The sequence below is a fragment of the Harpia harpyja genome, chromosome 20 (assembly GCF_026419915.1).
Source record: "Harpia harpyja isolate bHarHar1 chromosome 20, bHarHar1 primary haplotype, whole genome shotgun sequence".
Classification (NCBI taxonomy): Eukaryota; Metazoa; Chordata; class Aves; order Accipitriformes; family Accipitridae; genus Harpia; species Harpia harpyja.
Window position 1 is genome coordinate 13,148,364 of NC_068959.1, and position 20,484 is coordinate 13,168,847.

Genomic DNA, 20,484 nt, shown 5'->3' on the forward strand with positions numbered 1-20,484 from the left:
TATAGTTTTGTTTGAACCCATCCTTCCAGAACTGCCTTCTTTTTAGCAATTTACAATGCAGATGTGCAAATTGTCTAATATGAAAGATCCCTGCACACCATTACAATTCACAGTATTTCAGTGATCACCTTCCCTACATTGCAAGGTAGCCTGGGGCTTTTTCCCCATGCAGGAGTTAGGGTCATATATGCTAATTTCACTAAGACAGAGGGACTGAAAGTTCTTACAGAAAAGGTTGTAATAGGTCAAGTAGACCTTGGGCCCCACTAACTCACCCCAAGAGGGATACAGATCATCTTGTCTTTAAAGAATGTAGGTTATGAATAAATGGTTAATTTCTCATCACTTAATGGGATAAAAAAATATAGATGCCATCAAATTCCAGTTCCAGGATAGGTAAAGATCTGGTTTGAGGTGGAGGCCTGTAGATTTTTTTTTTTTAAACGCCCTTACTTCAGTGATTTTATTTTAAATTTTTTTTGTTATTAAATTGGACACCTGTGCATACTCCTGTGAGGTGAAGATCACAAAAGACATGCTGTGATTTAAATTTATGTTGGTCTGGATTCTGCTGCTTTGGGATGTCAGTGAAATTTTTGTTCTGGAAAGCCCAAAACTTCTCTGAAGAGCCTAGCATAGAGCATGCATAAACTCATGGAGAATATTTGGGACACGTTCATTGGTTGATGGACAATTACCAACGCTAGGCAACAAGAGCAAAACCCAAAACAACACAGAGGGTACTCCTAGTCTGAATAGTTTTGAGCAAACAAGACTCTTGAGGATATCTTGAAACTATACAACTGCAGCTTGACAGAACGTGTAGGTTCCTTGACACTGGTATGAGGAAATCTGCCACTTTAGTTACACTCTCTTGCCTAATACGGTGCTACAAAGTGTACTGTCTGATGCAACCTCAGTATCCATCCCATCCCTCTAGCAGAAGAATATAAAGAATATAAACATCTGTTTGCAGTCTTCTGGGTTGATGTAGGAAGATTTTCTGACGACTAGTGTAGAAAGGAAGACAGGACTTTTGGAGGTTGGAGGGGGCTAATGAGGGAGGCAGATTTTGTATCCGATTTTTCTTAGCATTTGAAAATCAACTTGCTATTGAAAGGATTCCTGATGCTTATTCTATGCCCCATAGCAGGAAAGCCATGGTGTGAATGTTTTCTTTCTGATAATGTTTAGGTGTTTTGATTAGGGCTTTTGAATCAAATGAAGATTCATTTTCTGAGCAGTGGACCTTAAGCTTTTTAGGGCTTGCCCAGACCACTCAGGTAGGAGGGATACAGTTCTGATGAGAAACTGTGACATCTTGTAGGGTGTGCAAATGGCCACTTACTACAAGCGAGGCATAGCAGGGGTCAGCCGAAGTTCTGGAGATCTTTGTATTTTGAAATATCAAAGCTGTCTTGAAGCTTTGAGAAGAAAAATGCCATACGCAGAAAGCAAGAATCTGTTTCACTTTCTGCTGTGAGGTAACACTCATATGCAGAATCTCAAAATGAAATTCGGTAAAAAGCAATGCCACAAAGCATTTTTTGCAATTTAAAAGGATATTGAAGTACCTCTGCATCTATATGCCTAGCTTTAAGAATGGGCAGAATTCACATTAGTCAACTGGAGGAAATAGTCACTCATTGACTGAAAAAATGGTTCATCAGAGGTGCCTTTCTGTCAAGACTTGCAGAGGCTTGTTGTTTGCCCTGGTAGTGTTCATACGGAGCTGGTCTGACAACCTGAGACCTGTCATCCTCAGGTAGGCCACAGGTTTGTTTAGGTCAGAGTGCTGTCTTCAGGAACATTCAGTGGCAGATTGAGAGGAGAGTAGAGTGGTTCTCTCGGTGGACAAGCTGAACATGAGTCAATAGTTTGCCCCTATAGTGAACAAGTCCAGTTCTGCATACTGGGCTGTATTAGTAAGAATGTAATTATCAAGTCAAAACCATCGTTTCCCCCTGTTTAGCTCTTATGAGGCTGCATATGGAGTTCTGTGTACGGTTCTGGGCTCCCCAGCACAAGACAGACACTGAAATACTGGATCAAATCCAGCGAAGGACCACCAAGATGTTTAGAGGGATGAGGCACATGTCATACTAGGAAAGATTGAGAGAAGTGGTTTGTTCAGTTTGAAGAAAGAAGGCAAAGTCTCACTGTTGTCTTCAGCTACTTTGTAGGGGCCTACAGAGAAGACAAGAGCCAGACTCTTCTCAGAGGTGTACAGCAAAAGGAAGAGAGAGAATAGTGCAAATTGCAGCAAGAGAAATTCCAATTAGATGTGAGGAAAACAAATTTCACAATGAGAGTAGTCAAGCATTGGAACAAGTTGCCCAGAGCAATTATTGGAGATACTAAAAAATGGATCTGTTCTAAACTGGCCATGATCTGGTGGTGGGACGGGGATGTGGGGAACCAGGTGATGTGGTCCATCCCAACCTGAACTGATTCTGTGGTTCTCATAGGTGAACGACAACTGTTGCTGGCAGTCAGTTCCTATGGGACTTTGTAGCATATTATATTTGTCCTTATGAGTTAACATTTCTAGACTTGACAAAGCAGATATGGACAATAGAGGAGCACATTGGATTGATTTTAGCTACTTGAAAAAAATGTTGTTTGTTGGAAAACAAGTGTTGAGATCTGTTTAATAATAGCTGCTTCCCAGAGTTGGATAAGTAAGGCCTCTTTACCATAGCTAAAACTAATTCTGAAATTTATGGTAAATACTCTGTTTGGATTGAAAAATTATGAGTGAAATTTTGGCCTCATCAGTAAACTTGTACTGGTTTCCATTGAGCTGGGAGGTACTGTTTGAATACATGTATGTTAACTGTGGGCCTCTGATAGTTTCCGACTTTTATCATTGTGTGTTGTCTTTCCCCAACTGCTTACCTCTCCCAGTTGTTATTTTGAAGAAGAAAAAGCAATTACTTGGTGAACAAATGTTTATTCACTTTAATGGGCCTGTTACATCTGAGAAAATATTAATGCATATTTTTCTGAGAGTGAGAACGTTTGTCACAATTATTGATATATTGCTTTTATTTTTGGAGCCCCAAATGGAGCACAAATGTTATGCCAAATATGCTGCTGCAGCACATCATTAGTTAAGTGCCTGCTTTATTCTGCATGGGAGGATGTTATGTGGCTGCATTCCAGAAAGCATTGATGGGCAGTAGCTTGTTCCCATTCATATGATGGAGTACCTCACATTGAGGACATCAACAGTGCTGAAAAAATGGCACATGGAATAGCTGAAAAACATATTCTCGCACACCATGTATATCTGGGAAGAATGTACAAGCCAAGATAGATATTGATATGGTCATGAGTGGGAATTCAGACCTCTTAGTGATTCCAGTGCATGTTTATACACAACCCAGTACACAGGCTCCTTCAATTTTATTCTGTGTGGGTGGTTAGGGTTGTCCACCCCTGCAATTAATGTATCAGACTTTTAAAGTCTTGCTCAATGGAAGATTTTAGAACTAAATGAGGTATTTCTTAAGGCATCCAACTGTGCCAAAACACTTGGGTATTTGCCTGAAGGAAGGTGAGTTTCCCGTTTTCCACACCTTAAGAAAGATCAAAGGAGCCTTTCTTTAAAATTGTAGGTATCAAGCTGGGACAGATCCCAGCTGAAGGTTTCATATGTTATTTTAGAAAGTAAAAAAAAAAACCCAACACCATGACTCTCTGCAAAGGCTGGAGCTGATATTTATTCTTTTTCTTTGTGTCTTCTAATCTCTGTAAGATAAATTACAAGGCTGCAAGACCTACTGTTGTGCAACTAGATTGTGAATCCTTTGAGTTACTTAGTGTCATACCATTGACATTTCTGAATGACTTGATTCTTTACAGATATATGCAAAACAGGCATTAACAGCTTAATATTGAATGAATTGGGCAGTGAGCATTGAATAGGACTTATTTAAAATTGCCTTCTATTTTATATTTTAAGATGCAATTTCCAGATGTTTAGCACTTTGAATTTCTGTCACACTGAAGTCAGTTCAACTGAAATATTTGAGGAAAGGTTTCTTAGTTTTTTTCATGTCTCTGAACAAGGTTAGGGGAGACGTATTGGTTTTGCCTCTATTAAAAGTATTATAACTTTTATAAAAGAGAAGCTACAACTTATGAAGAATTGGGAAAAGATGAAGGTCAACATGGAAGGAGGGGTGGATATGAAGCATTTGGACCTGAAATCTAATATGTGTTCTCTCACAGAACTTCTAATTAGACATAAGCCTTTTTTTTTCCTTTTGCTGTTATCAGGTGCCTGCTTACCCAGCTCTAATGGCTGAAGCACTTAGAGGACTGCAACCTATTAGTGCCTCATTAAGTACACCAACTATTTGTAAAGCATTCTTTAAGATGAGGAGCACCCACAAAAAGCCCTGGAGGGAATTAGTCAGTCTCTGTTCAGTGCAGATTCAGGGAGGTGTGGTAGGCAAAACCTAAAGCCACATGTTGAATGATGAGTATGAATAGAAAGCTGGAGGAGCTGCCACTGCCCAGAGAACGGTGGGTCACCGAGTAAGACAGGGGTCCATCCAGTAGAAGATCTGTTATGTCCCTATATGATTAATGACTCTCATTCATAGGGGCCTCAGGAGTAAACTTAGTTCTATCATTGTGTTATTTCAGAAGCTTTCATTTTGCAATCTAAAGGTTTGGGGGGGGGGCAGTTTTGTACATTGTTTTGTACATTGTACATTGTACATTGTGCATTGAGTCCATGCATTGTGACATTTATAACAAGGTTTCCAGATTATTTGCAGTGCAACAAGGAGAGGAATTAAGAGAGAAGTACAATGATTAGCTGATACATCAACTATTATTTTCTTGACTGGATGGAGTATGTTAGGAAATTATCTCCAACATATGGAGCCACCATAATGAATATTTGTGCTGTGATATTATCACCTTTTTATACAATCTACAGAGTTTCTCAGAGATGGGAGACTGTCTGACAATTTCTAGAGCAGATATTCAGAGGCACTTGGATCCACATAAGGCCCAGGAAATGGATAATCAAGGACTGAAACCAACTTTATGTCTTAGAGAGCAGCCATCTTACAATTAACTTGATTTCTAAAGAAAAAGAGACAGTTTCAAGCTGTGCTTTGTTATTTTTCTGAAGAATCTTAGACAATAACTTTCCTTACTACCAGCTCCTCATTACCTCATGATCTATGCCAGAAAAGTTTCCTGTAGGGAGGTTTCACTTACCTTATGGGATCATGCCAGAGAAAGGCATATTCCTCTAAAGGTAATAGATCAATATAGTCTTTTTCAGAATACTTGTAAATTTAGCCTCAGAATGAAAACTAGGCTGAATCAAGTTAATGAGAGGTTTCAATGTTTGGTTTCAATGGTGCCAGGGTTTCAACCCAGATATCTGAAGAACAGGAAGGTCCTACTAATTCTGAACACTATACCAATAGTATTAGAGAGAAACCTCAAAGACCTCAAGATATATGTCAGCCTGGTTTCAGTTGCAAACCTCCTGACCACAAAGGCCAGTGAACTTCAATGTACTCTTAGACTGCAAAAGAAACAATCACTTCTTAGCCTGCAGAAGAGGATTTAGAAGAGACTGCTGACTAACAGACCTCACTTGTCTGTGTTGTCCTGTACAGTTTTACAGGCCATGAATTTGGCAGCATTGATCAGGAATATTACTTCTCCCTACAAACATTGCCTCGGAAGTAGTGTATAATATTCTGGTAGGAAGTGAAGAGTGATATTAACCATATTTCTTAAAAGATCACAAGTAAACAAAATTTTCTTGTTTTCAGACATATTTATTATTAGCTCCTTTGTAAAACAAGCACAGTAAATTGCATTTATAGCAGAAATAAGATGCGTACACTTAATGTTAATAAATACTAACAGCACTTGTAGCTAGATTATCAACAGTTTTCTGAAATATCAGATACTTCCCACATTTCAATGTTTAAATATCTTAAATTACCACCCATTGCTAAGACTGGAAAAAAACGAAGCATGGTCACAATGGAAGTCTTTCTTTAATTTCAGTGATTCTGTATCAGGGATTAAGGCCTAAATCCTCAAAGATATTTTAATGTATTTTGCCCTCTTGAAAGTCAGGACTTAGGTGGTTTGACAAAAATGTATAGGCTTCAACACATGCTTTGCTTCTTTCCATGCCTGGGGACTTACTTACACTGTAAGCAGTTCAGAACCAGAATTTGAGGTTTTTTTCCTAAGGTTCTGTGAAGACACCTAGCATATGTTGCAGTAGTAGGGAAATACTTTCAAAATGAACTATAAAAATCTGTATTCTAAAGCTCTAACTTTAATTAGATGCTTAACATCCACATATAAAACCAGTTAGCAATTGCTTGCTGAAATATCAGATACACTGCAGTTAAACTTTTAAATAATTTAAGCTGCCTTGGTTTCAGTTGAGATTCCTGACTGCTTGTGCAGTGTGGTTTTGCCTGTGGCACAGCAGGTCTGAATTAATTTTATTGCCAGAAAACTCCACTGCGAGAGATGCACTGGGTACACATGGGTACTGAATAAAGAGCATCTAATGATCACAAGCATGAAAGAAAGGGAGTTTTGTTTAGGACATGTTATATTCCGCTTCTGGCTCCCATTTCCCTTCACGTTCATGAGAGGTGGCAACAGGACTCTTTCAACCACAGCACCTCAAAGCTGCCTAGACACTAGCACTCCCATTGCTTCCACTGCAGCTTGGGTTCAGCTGCAAGCATAGGGCTTTGAGAGTGGTTGATCTCTCATGCAACAACCATTTCCAGTGTTCAGCAGTTGGGCATCAACATGATGCAAGCACAGACAGCTGACAAAATGCGGCAGCTAACATTTCTAGGACTCTGAACTTGCAATTCCTTCTTTTACTAAAATGTCTGCCATCAGATTGGAGGATGAGGATGGCCCTGATACATGATACATAGCTGCCTCATGCAGCCAAGGCTTTCTATGCTGATACATTTCAACAAAATAAATAAAAATAAATAATTAAATAATCAAATAATTAAACCATTAAATAATGGAATACTAAACCAGTTCTTCCAGTAAGTTACTTTCTAAATAAATTAACACATGAAACAGTTTGAATAGCAACTGCCATCATCTGGCATTGCAAGTCATATCAAGTAAATAATAAATAAATAAATAAATAAATAAATAAATAAATGCAATAGAATAATATGCGGAACCTACAATAATAGCTGACAGCAATGTATCAAAATACTATACATGTTAATATAACATGATGTATGCTAAAAGTGTAACTCAAATCTGGGGAATTTAAAAGAGCTGCCAAAATCAGGACCATATTAATCTATTACAAAAAAGTTATGGTATGGCTTCTTAATAATCTCAAATGCAGATTTTTCTTCTAATTATGCTTATGTTCTTGTGCTAATTCATTCTTTGCTTTCTTTAGGAGCATTGTGCCATTCTCCTAGAAGCTCTTACTGGTTATCTGTAAAATAAGAGAAAGGAAATTTACATAAGTATTATCTTTATTTTCCTCAGACCTAGATTTTTAATCCATTTCTTAATAAACCTTTGCTGGTCTAAGCCATCTAGTGAAATGCCACCACTCAATTTCTCTAAAGGACTCAGGACCACGTAATGCAAGGCTCAGAAGTTCCCATGTCTGATGGGGATTAGGGATTCAGCTTCATCTGATAAGGGTTAGGCACCTGTCCAGCTACAGCCCTTTTGAAAATTTCCTTCATTTCCCATTGGTATCTATAAATGCCCCTGTACCAATGAAGTCTGGATCCCAGGAACAGTGTGATCTTATTTCAAGTGTTTCAACAGGGCTACAAGTTTACAACTTTTCAACAGTGTGAATCAGGAAACTTGGAGGTCAGAGAGATTTGCATCTACATCTAATTGAAAAAAAACCCACCCCAAAATTACAAAACAGAAGAGAGAAAGAAGATTAAAAAATCTGCATAATTCTTTTTGGTGTTGCTCTGAAGGAGGCTATTTCTGTGTTTAAAATATGTTCCAAACTGGAAAACTAGGCTGAGAGTAGTTTAGAGCTGTCAGAGTATGCTAATCAATTCACAGAATAAGAAAACAGCCATTCCTAGGACTAGCAGAAGCTGCTAATAGATTTTCTTTCTAATAGCAAATATCTCCTCTCTCTCTCTCACTCCCTTTCTCATTTCACTGGTAAAACTTGGCTGTATATGGAATGTCTGCTGAATTTGGACGCCCAACATTGACTCAAATTATCAATGAACAGAAAGGATAAAAATCAGCATGGGTTACACTAGCAACAGCCAAATGCTCATATATTTCTTAAAGAATATTTTATAATCGCCTAGTTAGGTAGAATGCTACCCATGTCCATGAACCTACATCCATTTTGGATATTAGGGAAAAACTTCTTTACTGAGAGGGTTGTCAGACATTGGAATAGGCTGCCCAGGGAAGTGGTTGAGTCACCATCCCTGGAGGTATTCAAAAAGCGCGTAGATGGGGTACTCCATAACATGGTTTAGTGGGCATGGATGATGGTTGGACTCGATGATCTTGAAGGTCTTTTCCAACCTAAATGATTCTATGATTCTATGATTCTATGATTGTTTCCTCTCTGATTTAAATGGCATCTAATTGTTTCATCTCTTTTTTTTTTTTTTTTTAAAGAGAATCATCATTTAGACAGCCCAATATATTTACATGTTTATTCTCTTATTTCATGAAAAAATGTTCAGGAGACAAAAATGGTTATGAGGAAATGTGAAATAAATGAGTATTTAAGAAGCAGAAGAAGTTCGTAGACTCCTTACTCTCCTAGGTAAGGAATCATCCCTGCTCCTCCAGTAGAAGGTTCCTTAAGCCTTACCTGCAAAGTGAAGACCACTCACTCCAGGATGAATTGTAATAGCGATCCCTGGCCTGCACAGAGATCTTGTCTTTTGGCCCAGTTGTTGGAATCTGAATAGACTGCTCATCAGCATCATAGACCTACAAATAGGGTCAAGCAGAACATAAAATGAAGTGCCAGATAGATTGCAACAAGCACATGTAACTTAACCTACTGGTAGGCTATTGTTTCAAAGGCAGCAATCTTCACCCTCAGATACCAAAGTCATGACGACTTGTGAGAACTTGAGCCTCAGTAGAAACAAACTAAAAAGCCCACTTTCCACTGAAGTTAGTGTTGTAAAGTTACCCAAACCCCAAACTGAAACAGTCGTTGAAACAAAGGGTTTGTTTGTTTGTCTGGGTTTTTCTCTTTTTGCTTCTTCTCCCAGAGTGGGAACCCTAAAAGACAGAAGTTGCTGCTTTTCAGTCTCGGTGAAATTTCCACTGAGGACTTGTGGCTGATACAAGAAGCGCTCTGTAGAGTCGCTACTAAAATCAAGGAGTCAGCACTAAGGGAATGGCCCCATCTGCTGGTACAGGCTTGCTTATTTTTTTCACATAGAAAAAGTCGTCTAGTGTCTTTGGTTTAATCAGTTGACAAACTAGAATGATCATTACATTTGTTTACTTTTCTGATTGCTGGAAGAGGAGCACTGCAGTTAAGGACCTGCACTGTGGTCAACTGGCTTGTATATTTCTTTCCAGTTCTGCTGTTGATTTCTTTGCCAACCTAGGCAAACCACCATACTGCTGTCGTGTACTCTTCAGTGTATCCATGAGCATTAGCAAAGGAAGCAGAATCATTTTGTGATTTAAAGCTAATACAGAGTAGCAATGTTTAGTTAACAATTAACTAATAATTGGAAAGTGAGTGGCAAAGGCTGTAGTGTTCATCCAGTCTCCACAGAAAAGCTACCAAATGAATCATTGATTCCTTATTTGCCAATTCACCTATAAAGAAAGTCTGAGCTACCCAGGTACAAACAACGTACAAGGAAATCAGTGCAACAGATCCTAGACTTCTTGATTTGGAAATTGGGATTTTCCCACATTAGGACCCACACAGCCTACTAATGAATTAGTAAATACTTTTCTCACGCTAGCACAGCTATGCAATGCTGGGCACGATTTTATCTCCCCAGTTACATCAGGGTTGCATCCACCCCACAGTGTGTTGTTTGGATCTTACTGCTCATAGAACTGGGAAGGAGGTCTTTTTCTGCCAAGACAGAACCTTGCCACATTTGGGTCTCAGCACCCTTTTTTTAGTTTTTGTTTTAGTCCATGATTCTTGCATATGAAGCTTATATTATTTATACTGTCTGTTCAAGCAAGAAAAATGTGTTTCAAATGTTGTATCTCTACCTGGCTTTTGTGTGTCTTTGCACTTTCAACTTTGACCCTGAAAGTCAAAGGGAAGTAGGACTTTGGTGTGCTCCATGTTCTGGGATATGTCCAGGTTACTGTTCCATTTGTGGCCGCATACTGACATTGGGGTGGGTCGGGTTTTACTGCAAGAGAAAATATAGAAGGAATTAATTCACATTAGCAGCATATCAGGTGTTGGTGTACTACTGTTGATAGTTTTATAGGAATCAGTTTTGGGAGCCTCCATGAGATTCAGAGAGGAGTAGGCATGATGTGTAAGAACTGCCTTGTATGCTCCTTATGGAAAATTAAGCACACTGACAGAGTCTTTTTTTGCCTGAAGGGTTGCAGAGGGCTCTGTTGGACACAGAGGAATATCTTCAACCTCTGCTGACAGTTAGGGCGTTTAGCAAAACATCTGTTTCTTTAGGATGCTGCTTAATTTTCCTGTGCCCTGTGGCATCATGGTCACAACTGGTCCTCTGATCTCCTGTTGGTTTCTATTAACCTGCGCTGCATGCCCATCTGTAAGAATGGGCCAGGAGGGAAGCATACATAGTGTTAACCATATGGGAGTAAATCTGCAGTTCTCAAAGAGCCTGCTGGGTTATTCTCTTGACTTCTCCCACATACCCCTTCTAAAACATGTCCATCTAATAGAGAAGGCTACAGAAACTTCTGGGAGATGTGGGGGTGAGAGGGTTGGAGGTCACAAGCTAGGGAGATGTTGCTTCTGCACTTCCTCATCCTCTTCCAGACTGCTGCTATGATTTGTTTTCCCCTGTTCCTGTAACTGGGGGCTTGATACGGATTTACAGTAGAAAAGGGCAGGGATTCCCAAGCTTGGTTTGATCAGCTACCATTGTTAGTTCCACTATCAACGGCAAGAATAAAGCTAAGAATTAATCATGATTCCTCGTCTACTCACTGATATCTCTGATGAAGAAGCTGCTAGTGTAGTTCTCATATTCCACCTCGTCAATGACCTCCAGGAACATCTCAATTGGCTGGTGCTCTTCAGCAAATGGGCAGTAGTTTTCTTTCTGGCACTGGGCTGTGTATTCAGTCACTGATTTATCAGTGTGAGCTATAGGACTGCTGCAGGTTACATCTCCTTGAGACCTGAATACAGAACAGAGAAAAGTACTGGAAATGCTAGTTTGTTCTGAGAATTTGTTGCCACAATGATAACATGTAGTTGGTAAGGCAATGTTTTGATGTTGCCTGTATCATTTTATGGCTGTGCTTCAACAGCTACAGAAACAGTACAGTGGGAGATCTCACATTTTCAGTATTACATATTAATGTAAAATCACAAAAGCCTTCCTGCCTTAGCAGAAGAAATTAGTGTTTAAACCTAACACAGGATATAATCTCATTTCTTATTACCGCTGTCCCATGAAAAGCTCTAGTATCTTACTTTGTTCCTTAGCCCTTTCCAAAACCTTGCTGGAAGAAATGAGGGCAGGTTAAAATGTATTCATTGGGAAATAAATAACAAAAGCCATCTATAAAGTACTACCTGAATCTGGTTCTATTTTTGCATTCAGCAAAATAAAACACTTTGCAGTTTTTTCTTCTTTTACAAACTGAAGTGACCTTTGCTCAAGCACTCCATGTTTTGGAGAAACCCCCAAGAGTAGTGGGAGGTAGGAAATCCCCACAAGGTTCCCCTCACATATTTCCCTCGCAGGTTTTTGCAGTGTTCCTCAACAGAGACTGGTCAGTGGACATGTGGCTTTTGCAGTGGGTGCAGCCTCCCACTCCCTTAATTCCACTGGATCTGCTGTGAAGGGACTCAGTGCTATGATTGTTTCTGCTTTTGGCTCAACTTCCTCTCCCCTGCATGAACTGTTTTTGCTATTGCTTAAGTTTTTCTGTGGCTGTACTGTAGCAGCTGTAACAGTCCAGTGGGGGTTGTTCCATTTTCAAGTCTTTATTAATTTCTGAGCAACATCCATGCCCTTATTAGTTAAGTTAGTCCCAGTGATGGCTCAAACATTTTGCAGATGTTCTGACTCTGGAAGTGGGATTCCTCGCCGTCTACGTGTCCTCAGTAGCCTAAAATCCAGATCTCCTACACAGAGTAACACAAAGGGCTGTTCCAGCCTTACTATGAGGTTGTTAAGGAAAGTACAAGCTTTTACCCTTTTAGACTTCTGATTGTGAACTTCACATTTGGACTCTCATTTTCTGTCATCCATGAACACATGAAAATTCCAGAGTAGTTCTTTGCCTCGCATTTTAAAAATGTCCTGTTTGGTTCTAGATGGAAAAAGAAAGAAAACATGATTTATTTACTCTTTTTGCCAAAATGGTCAAAGCAGAGAGAAAATAATAATTCAATAGACTCCCATCATTTTTGGCAGGTGGTGGGTACATAGACAGAGACAGTCTCATACTGCCCATTGGGCAGCCACCTGCAGTTAAAAAGCCATATAACCACAGTTAGCGGCTGAAGGCTGGTTTACATGGCACCACATTAACCACATCTATGTGACTATTGACAGGAGCTAGAGCGTATGCAAGCTGTTGCAGATAGCTGTCAGTAAGAGATTTATATATACAAATCCATTGTTCCTTTCACAAAGACACACTGCAGCTATTCAGTTGGCAAACCTCTGTATGTGTTACCCCATGCATGAGAGTGCACACAGTGGATAATCTCACGTCTTCACACACTGGGGCGCTTGATGGGGAATGTTTCCAGTGTGAGAAGTGAATGAGGCCTCACTATAAGTGCGCGTTTCATTTCTGCTGCCCAGCACTGCAGACTGTCAACAACTCTATATTGTACCCTGGATGTAGCTGACTGGCGGACCAGCCTACTGTATCTGATATGTGGGTCCAGGAGCCAGGGAAAAAGCCTTGGAAATTCACAAGTTCCTGGCACTACAGTGAGAGACTGCAATATGAGACATAGATGAGTGAGGTTCATGCAGAAAATGCAAAACATCGCAGGCTTGTCCCAGTGGGTTAATCGTGAATGGAGAAGCCCAAATGACAGCACTTAAAATCTACATCAGTCCCTGGTTCTGTCAAATCATGTAGCCCTGGTTTTGCAAACCCTCTCCTGAGGGCTGGGTCTCTGAGATGGAGGCAAAGCAAGTCAATTGCTCCCCCACTAGAAAAGCTATGGTGTGGTACTGCTGTTATCCTGTATCTAATCATTCTTACCATCACTCCATCCTATAGGTCTAAATTAATCCCATGGCAACCAATTCCTATGCAGCTCATCAGCTGCACCGTATACAGACCCACAAAAGTAATCCTTTGCCTTTCACAGTCAGTAAAGCATTTGAAGAGGACCCATTTTAAAGTGGGTATTTCTCATGCATTTCTCCAGAGAGCTCCCTCTGGTCCTCACAAAGCTCCAATGCACAAAGCTGAGCAAGATGCATCACATCATCTTATGACCGTACCTTTAAAGCTTTTCAGAATTGACCTTATCATTTGCCCATTAGAGTCTATTTTAGTTATGAGGAAGAAATCATAGCTGATGATTTCATGGGTATTAGCAGTCAGACAGGTATAGTTGCCAGCATCTGGGAACTCTTTCACTTCGGCAATCAGAGTCTTTCCAGTTCCTTGCAGTTCGCTGCCCTTTTTCCAGTAAACTGGCAGTGCTTCATCAGATGTGTTACAGGTGAGCTCCACTCTTTTAGCTGGTGTCTCATCATTCCACTCTGATTCTATGACGTACACTGGACATTGCAGAGAGAGACATGTTAGCAGCTACTCATACTTAACAGTGTGAAGATTGAACTGAGCCCTTTTTTTCAGCTCTGCTCTCCAGGAAAACTGCTAACAAATCTCTGGCTTTCTTGCCCAAGGCCTCACCATCACTTGGAAATCTTTACTACAAGAAGAGGATTGACTTAGAAATTTACAGTGTATCTAGAACCTGCTGATCAATAGGGATGACATTTTAATGGAAGAAGTGGTTTTTTTCCCATGTTCCCAGAAAATCTCACAGCAGTTCATAACTGTGGGAAGTAGGCAGGTACCTTTGTTTTAAAGGTGAGGATGCCAGGACACACTGAGCCCAGGTATTCCTCCCACATGTGGCCTGTGGCCTTTGCTCACAGAATGGCATGTAAAACCACTGTGTACTTTGGTGCTTTGCTATGGTGCAAAGCTATAATGCTTTGCCCTCTTCAGCGTCAAAGGTCTGTGAGTGAGCAATGGGAAGGAGGGAAGCTCTGGGTAAGTGGTTTGTATTTGCCTGTAGCTGATGCTATTTTCCACCCTGGTCCCAGTGGAGCAACTACTAAGAGATGGGCAATCGCTGAGCTACAGCAGAGCTAAATGGACTGCAACAGGGAGATGTGGACTTCTAAACACCATCTTGTAACTCTGAAGTGCCCTGCTGGTCTTTCCAAATTAGAAGACACACCACATAACAAAATAACTTGAAACAATTCCATTAAAGAAATATTATCTTCTCTTGTCTCTGTTGCTGTGATTGACTGAAGTACTTCACCTACACTTCTGTGTGGCAACAGTTCTCAAATTTAACTGTCATTGCTCATGTATACTACTGCCATCACAGGCTCCCCGACCATGTTCAGTGCCCTCAGAGACTCTTCTACATGCAAGAAGTGGCAAAAATTTGTTTCTTAGTGTGTCAACACCACAGCAAGCACTCAGCTCAGGAAATCAGAGTTCCAGGTAGCTCTTAAAACATTTTCACCAGAGCATTTCACTACCAGAATGAGAGCATTAAGACTTTACCACAAAGAAGAAACACTAAGAAATACATGTCAAACACTGAATCTAAAATGGCAGAAAACATGCAACTCTAGGAAGCTTGGAAGCTTACCAAACTGCTTATTGATATTTGAAGCACAGGCAAGGTAAATCTTACAGACTTCAAACACAAAGATTATTCTCAGTACTGGAAAACATATTTGCAGTTTTAAGGACGAACACAATCAGATTGTGAATGCTTTTCTCATGTTGATTAGGGTCCTTCTTTTTGGATAATCACATTGAAGACAGCCTGGATTATGGAGCTACACTAGGTGAATAAGAGAAGCAAATTTGATTATCTGAATTTAGCCCAATTTTCTGGTAAGTTATTCAAAAGATTTGTTTGTTTATTACTGACCCTGTGTTTTTACAAATGTATTTACATTTAAGTTATTTACCAGAAAAGTTTGACAAACTATTTCTATGTTTTAGGTTTTACTGTAAATTATTCTTTTTGACAACTAATTCTTCACTTGTTTGTTTGTGGGCTGTTACCTAAGTCACAAGATACTGTTTCTGCTTCCAGACTGCATGACCGACACTTTTGAAACAAGAGAACAGGGAATAGGAAATAAAGACAGTTTCTAATGCTAATATTCAGAATGGCTGTTGTACGACATTTTAGGACTTCTAAATATTTCTTCCATTAATACCAATTAGTTGGCTAGTTATTCACAAACAAATAGGAAGAACCTTGGCCTAAAATACTGTAGTTAAAAAATTCTGTGCTTGTGGACACTGAGATAGCCTCGTGTCCTACAGTCAGCTGTAGGTCTCAGTAAGTGAAGACTGCTTACCATTTTCCCTCAGTTTCCACTGTGCTTCCAGAAGGGCAGCAAAGGAAAATAATGAAAGTAAGGCAAATAGTAGGTGAGACATCTGTAGGGAAAAAATAAATTACTAAACTTCATTGAGGATTGCTGAGTTGTACTGAAATCGAGCTCAATGCTGGACAGGATAGTAAGACGACAGAGTCAGTTCCAGTGAACTAAGAAACATTCTCTCATTCTAAGAACTCTTAGACTACACAAAAATTTAATATCAGGTTTGTACTGGAGCTTAAGCCAAGATTTTGATCTGCTTGTTATTCACACCGCAAACCAGTTTAGAGAAGAAATTACGGAACTTAGAGGAAATTGTTGTGTGCATAGTCCTTATATGGTCAGGAGCCAAGAAGCATTCCCAGGTTCCTCAGTCAAATATTTCTCATGCAAGAAAAGCCCTGCTGATGCAAGTGAGGCCAGCTGCATGAAAAAGGCATTGGACTAAAGGATCAATGGACATTAAATTCCAGTCATACAAAGCTTATAAGTATATTCCTTGGTTTAAGCATCTCAGTAGTCCTATTAAACCAAAGGACTGCAAATAAAATTAAGGACCTGCTGAAGTGTTTTGCTGGACTGTAGTCTTCACCATCTATGTGAGAACAAGTGACAGCAGTGTCAATAATGCAGTGTAGAGCTAGCATCAATACTGACACTTGCCTAACTGTTACTAGTTCTATGCACCTGAGGTTGCATAGTCTAATTAATTTTGTAAGCAATTTCAGGCAAAATTGCTACTGGTTTCAGTGCCACAGCTATATTTGCAGAAATGGCTGGGTATGTATATCATTGTTGCTGCATTCATTTGAGACATATCCATATATCTCACTTGAGATAGCTGTATATACAATATATAAATGTATATTTGTCCTGAATTCAAAATACAGCTAGAGCTCTTCATGAAACACAAAACATATTTGCCAAATATTGTAGTAACTACCAGGTGCATAAAAAACTTCAACAACAGTTATTTAGCTACACTTTCAGACCTTTTTGAACTGGAGATGAAGCCAAATGAATAGGAGCATGACTTAGAAAAAGAGATTGGTGAATATATCTTTCAAAGTCTATTCTGACCACAGTGGGAGTCTGCATGCACATGAAAAACACAAAATTAAGTGGTTTGGATTTTTTTCCCTCCCAAACCAGTCTTTTTCAGTGAAAGGAGAGTAGTCCTCCTGATTTCTTCTCATGTGTTACAAAACATTTTCTTTTTGGTTTATGGAGGAAGAGTATATGTATATTTCTAGGTGCACCAAATCTGTTACTCACTGGCAGATCCTGCTATTATTAGCAGTCCTTAATCTTGATCAGAAGTCAGCTGTCTCTGGACCAATGCCAAGAAAGTGTGCCATCTGCTTTTGTACACTGCACAGCACAGCTATTAATGGGACCAGAAGCTACAAATGTAGTATCTAGAGAGAGTATCTAGGACAGGAACCAGCTCACATTGCATCTGTACTCAGAGAGAGGCACGAGCCTCAGTGAAAAGCCAGATACTATCAAGCAGCCTATCAGCAGTATATTGCTTCATTAAAAGGCAAACATGCTTAGCTCCTGATGATTTTCTACTGCAGGCAGGATTATCTGTAATTTGTGAAAGAAAAATACATTTTGCAACTTTCTCAAAGACACTAATTTCATTGTAACATGGCATTCATCACTATGCTTCATAAAACCAGTATCTGAAATATCAACTAAAACTTGGAGGGAAAGGATGTAAAATGTGCCGCCTTTTCCATATCAACCTTTCATCAAAATTGAAACCTTGGAAACAGGAAACCTTCTCCTGGTTTTAGGGAGCAGCTTCATGATTCAGGTTTTTGATGAAAAAAGTTTAAAATTTTTGTGGAAAATTATTCAGTTTTTGAGAGGGAGGGAGAACACCCCTTCCCCCAATCTCAAAATTTTATTGAAAAATTAATCAGAAATAAACTCAGTTTCTGAACAGCACTAATCTGTGCAGTTGCCCCAGCACTTCATAGATGAGGAGAGTGTACCAACATCATATGTTCCCTGTGATCTGCTGTAAATCAGCACAGATTCCTTTACTGAGAATCACAGAATAATTTATGTCAGAAAGGACCTCTGTATGTCATCTGGACCAGTCCCAGCTCAAGGCAGGGCCAAGTCAATGGTGTTGCATGTTTTTTAAAACAGAGGATGGTCTGACCATAAATACATATTTGTTGATGCAAACGCACCAGCAACATGAATACTGGTAAGATAAAAAAGATTATTACCTTATAACATTAGCTGTCCTGTTAGTTAGAACAATTCTATGAGCTATATAAATATATACATCATGCTTAATTTCAGGCACAGAAGCATATAAATAACTGTCCTAAGAAAAATGTCACAACAACTATTTAAATACACTTTTAAATAAATAATTTTAAGTTTTCATTAGTTTCATCTGAAGCAGCTGGTACCAGACTTGTGTTGCCCCAGTGTTAGAGAAGAAAGGAATTCTCACCTTTTTCCGTGATGCCTGTTAGCTGAAGTTGCCAGGCAGGTTGGTTTTGTGATCTGAAGGAAGCAAAATGCTGGCTCCCTTATAAATACTTCTAAACTCTGAAAGGAAAGGGATGCTCCATTTCACCGCAATACCACAGAATTGCAACACGTGGCTTGAGTTCCTTTTTTACATAGTGACAGAGCTAAGGCGAAAAAAAAAAAAAGTTTGGGACTCCCAGGTAAACTTTAAAGAGGAAATGAGATTATGAGATTGTTACAATGACCTTTATGGTATACCAGAGGCATTTCTTTTCCTGCCTGATTTTCTGTCTCTCTCATACTGCCTGTTCATCATCTGAGGAAGAGTAAATACAAACTAAATAAACTTCCAAAACTGTCTGATGGGAAATACATTATGAAGACAGAAAGAGAAAGTTAAATAAACTAAATCTATTTCTACCTGGTAAGCACAAAAGAGATAATTATATGAAAAAAAATCTCAGCTATCACATCAATCAGAATTAAAGCTAATGGAAAATTAATTTTTAATTGCTGTTTTAGAATTGTATTTATTCTAAAAATTGAGACCTAGGTCAACCAAAAAATAAACAATTATTTCTGGCTTAGAGATAAAAACCTGAGATTGTCACATAATTTTATGTTGCAGTTGTTAAATATAACCTATTGTTTTTTCTTTATGAAGTGATTTATAGACATGTACTCAAGCATGAGAAAAGTGCCATACATAACATATACTTTGAAAACGAGGAAAAAATTTCTATTGATTTTTTTATTATTTGTGAAATAATAGCAAAGAATTCCCTTTATTTGTCAGGCAAACCAAAACTGAGTTGTTCTTCTAGCCCTGTTCCAAACCTGAATAAGATGACTGAAAAGTTATAAGCAAGAAGAAACACATTCCTTATAAAAGCAAAAAAAATGGTTTGAAATTCAACCTGACATGCTTTAGGAATTCATAAAGAGACACAACTCTATCTTGTGTGCTTTCTAGTGACAGGAGTATTCCCACAACCCAGAGATCAAAGCTATAATGTAGTAATCCAGCAATGAAAAGATGGTGCCTGTCCCTTCTGCTATAGTCAATGGTCATTCAGAAGTCCTTCACACAGATGAAACAACACAAGCATCTGCAATATGTTGCATATTTGGTGCCTCCAAATATAGCAAGAACATAAAACAAAAGGAGGAACAACTTAAATTAACAGTGAGATAAACATTGTGAACCCCAGCAGTTCCCAGTGCATGGGGTTCCTGTTTATTGTCACACATCTGAGAGGCAAACAGCAGAGAGGGTGGCATGCTCTAATTTGAAAGAGGGTAGTTTCAGGATTCTGGATTAATCGTGCTGAAAGCTTTACACAAATGTACAGTATTGCCAGTGGAATCCTTTTCTTTCCCTAGCCATCCTCTTCAAAGAAACATGGCTTGAGTAGGATCACATACACCTTTGGCAGCTGAGCTTTAACTCCTTTCCATCTGACAAAACACAAAACTAGAGCATTGCAATCTCCGGTGGGCCTGACAACTTCCCTGCTGAGTCCAGTGTACCCAACCTGTTGCTCAAATGTCAGCCCCAGACTTCCCTTTGCTAGAGCTCACAGCTAGGGCTGGGCAAGAGCAGAGTGAGAGGGCTGCAGGCTCTGAGGGCAGCTTTCTGAAGCAGGTTTGAAATGGCGGCTCTGTCACAGAGAAAAACTGCTCCCTTCACATACTGTATAATGAGTCTGGATCAAAGTGGTTTATTGATTTATTCATGACACAGAATTGACTAGCAACCAGTGAACTATTCATGTGAGATCCATATCAATAATATAACAGATAAGCCAGAGTACTAGACACTTCCAAAATGTTAATATCTATACATCTCCACCCTCCACTTATCCCCAAAATATACAAAAATATGTCCCACACATATACACATGGTCTTACACACACACATCAAGGGGACGTGTGGGTTACAAGCACATGTACCATCTTTGCATCTGACTGATGCTTGTCTTCCTCTCTCACATGATCATTTGGGACAAATGTCTTCTCAGGCAGTTTTGGGTCCTCCATTCACATACACTGTTTATATTCCCACTCCTATCTTAAAAGCTGTAGTTATCCAGGCCATTTTGCCAAAGGTGGGCCATGCAGACACTGACGCTTCTGCTGTTGTTGTTCCACG

The 20,484-nt window shown here is 39.4% G+C and overlaps 1 protein-coding gene across 3 annotated transcripts; it reads right to left on the bottom strand.

The window, feature by feature from the left end:
• Positions 1-5,833: 5,833 nt before the first annotated feature.
• Positions 5,834-18,571, bottom strand: IL12B (interleukin 12B). 3 transcript variants are annotated; one of them, XM_052772124.1, is made up of 8 exons: positions 18,313-18,571; positions 15,810-15,891; positions 13,683-13,964; positions 12,408-12,525; positions 11,189-11,382; positions 10,258-10,403; positions 8,870-8,991; positions 5,834-7,489 (listed from the first exon to the last, which is right to left on the bottom strand). In XM_052772124.1, the coding sequence occupies exons 2-8, from the start codon at positions 15,889-15,891 to the stop codon at positions 7,486-7,488; spliced, it is 948 nt and encodes a 315-aa protein (XP_052628084.1). In that variant the 5' UTR covers positions 18,313-18,571; the 3' UTR covers positions 5,834-7,485. The 3 variants fall into 3 exon arrangements, 2 of the variants coding, with proteins under 2 accessions (XP_052628084.1, XP_052628083.1); XM_052772123.1 differs by lacking the exon at positions 5,834-7,489 and having other exon boundaries at positions 8,417-8,991; XR_008232745.1 differs by lacking the exon at positions 5,834-7,489 and having other exon boundaries at positions 8,940-8,991; positions 9,066-10,403.
• Positions 18,572-20,484: the final 1,913 nt, after the last annotated feature.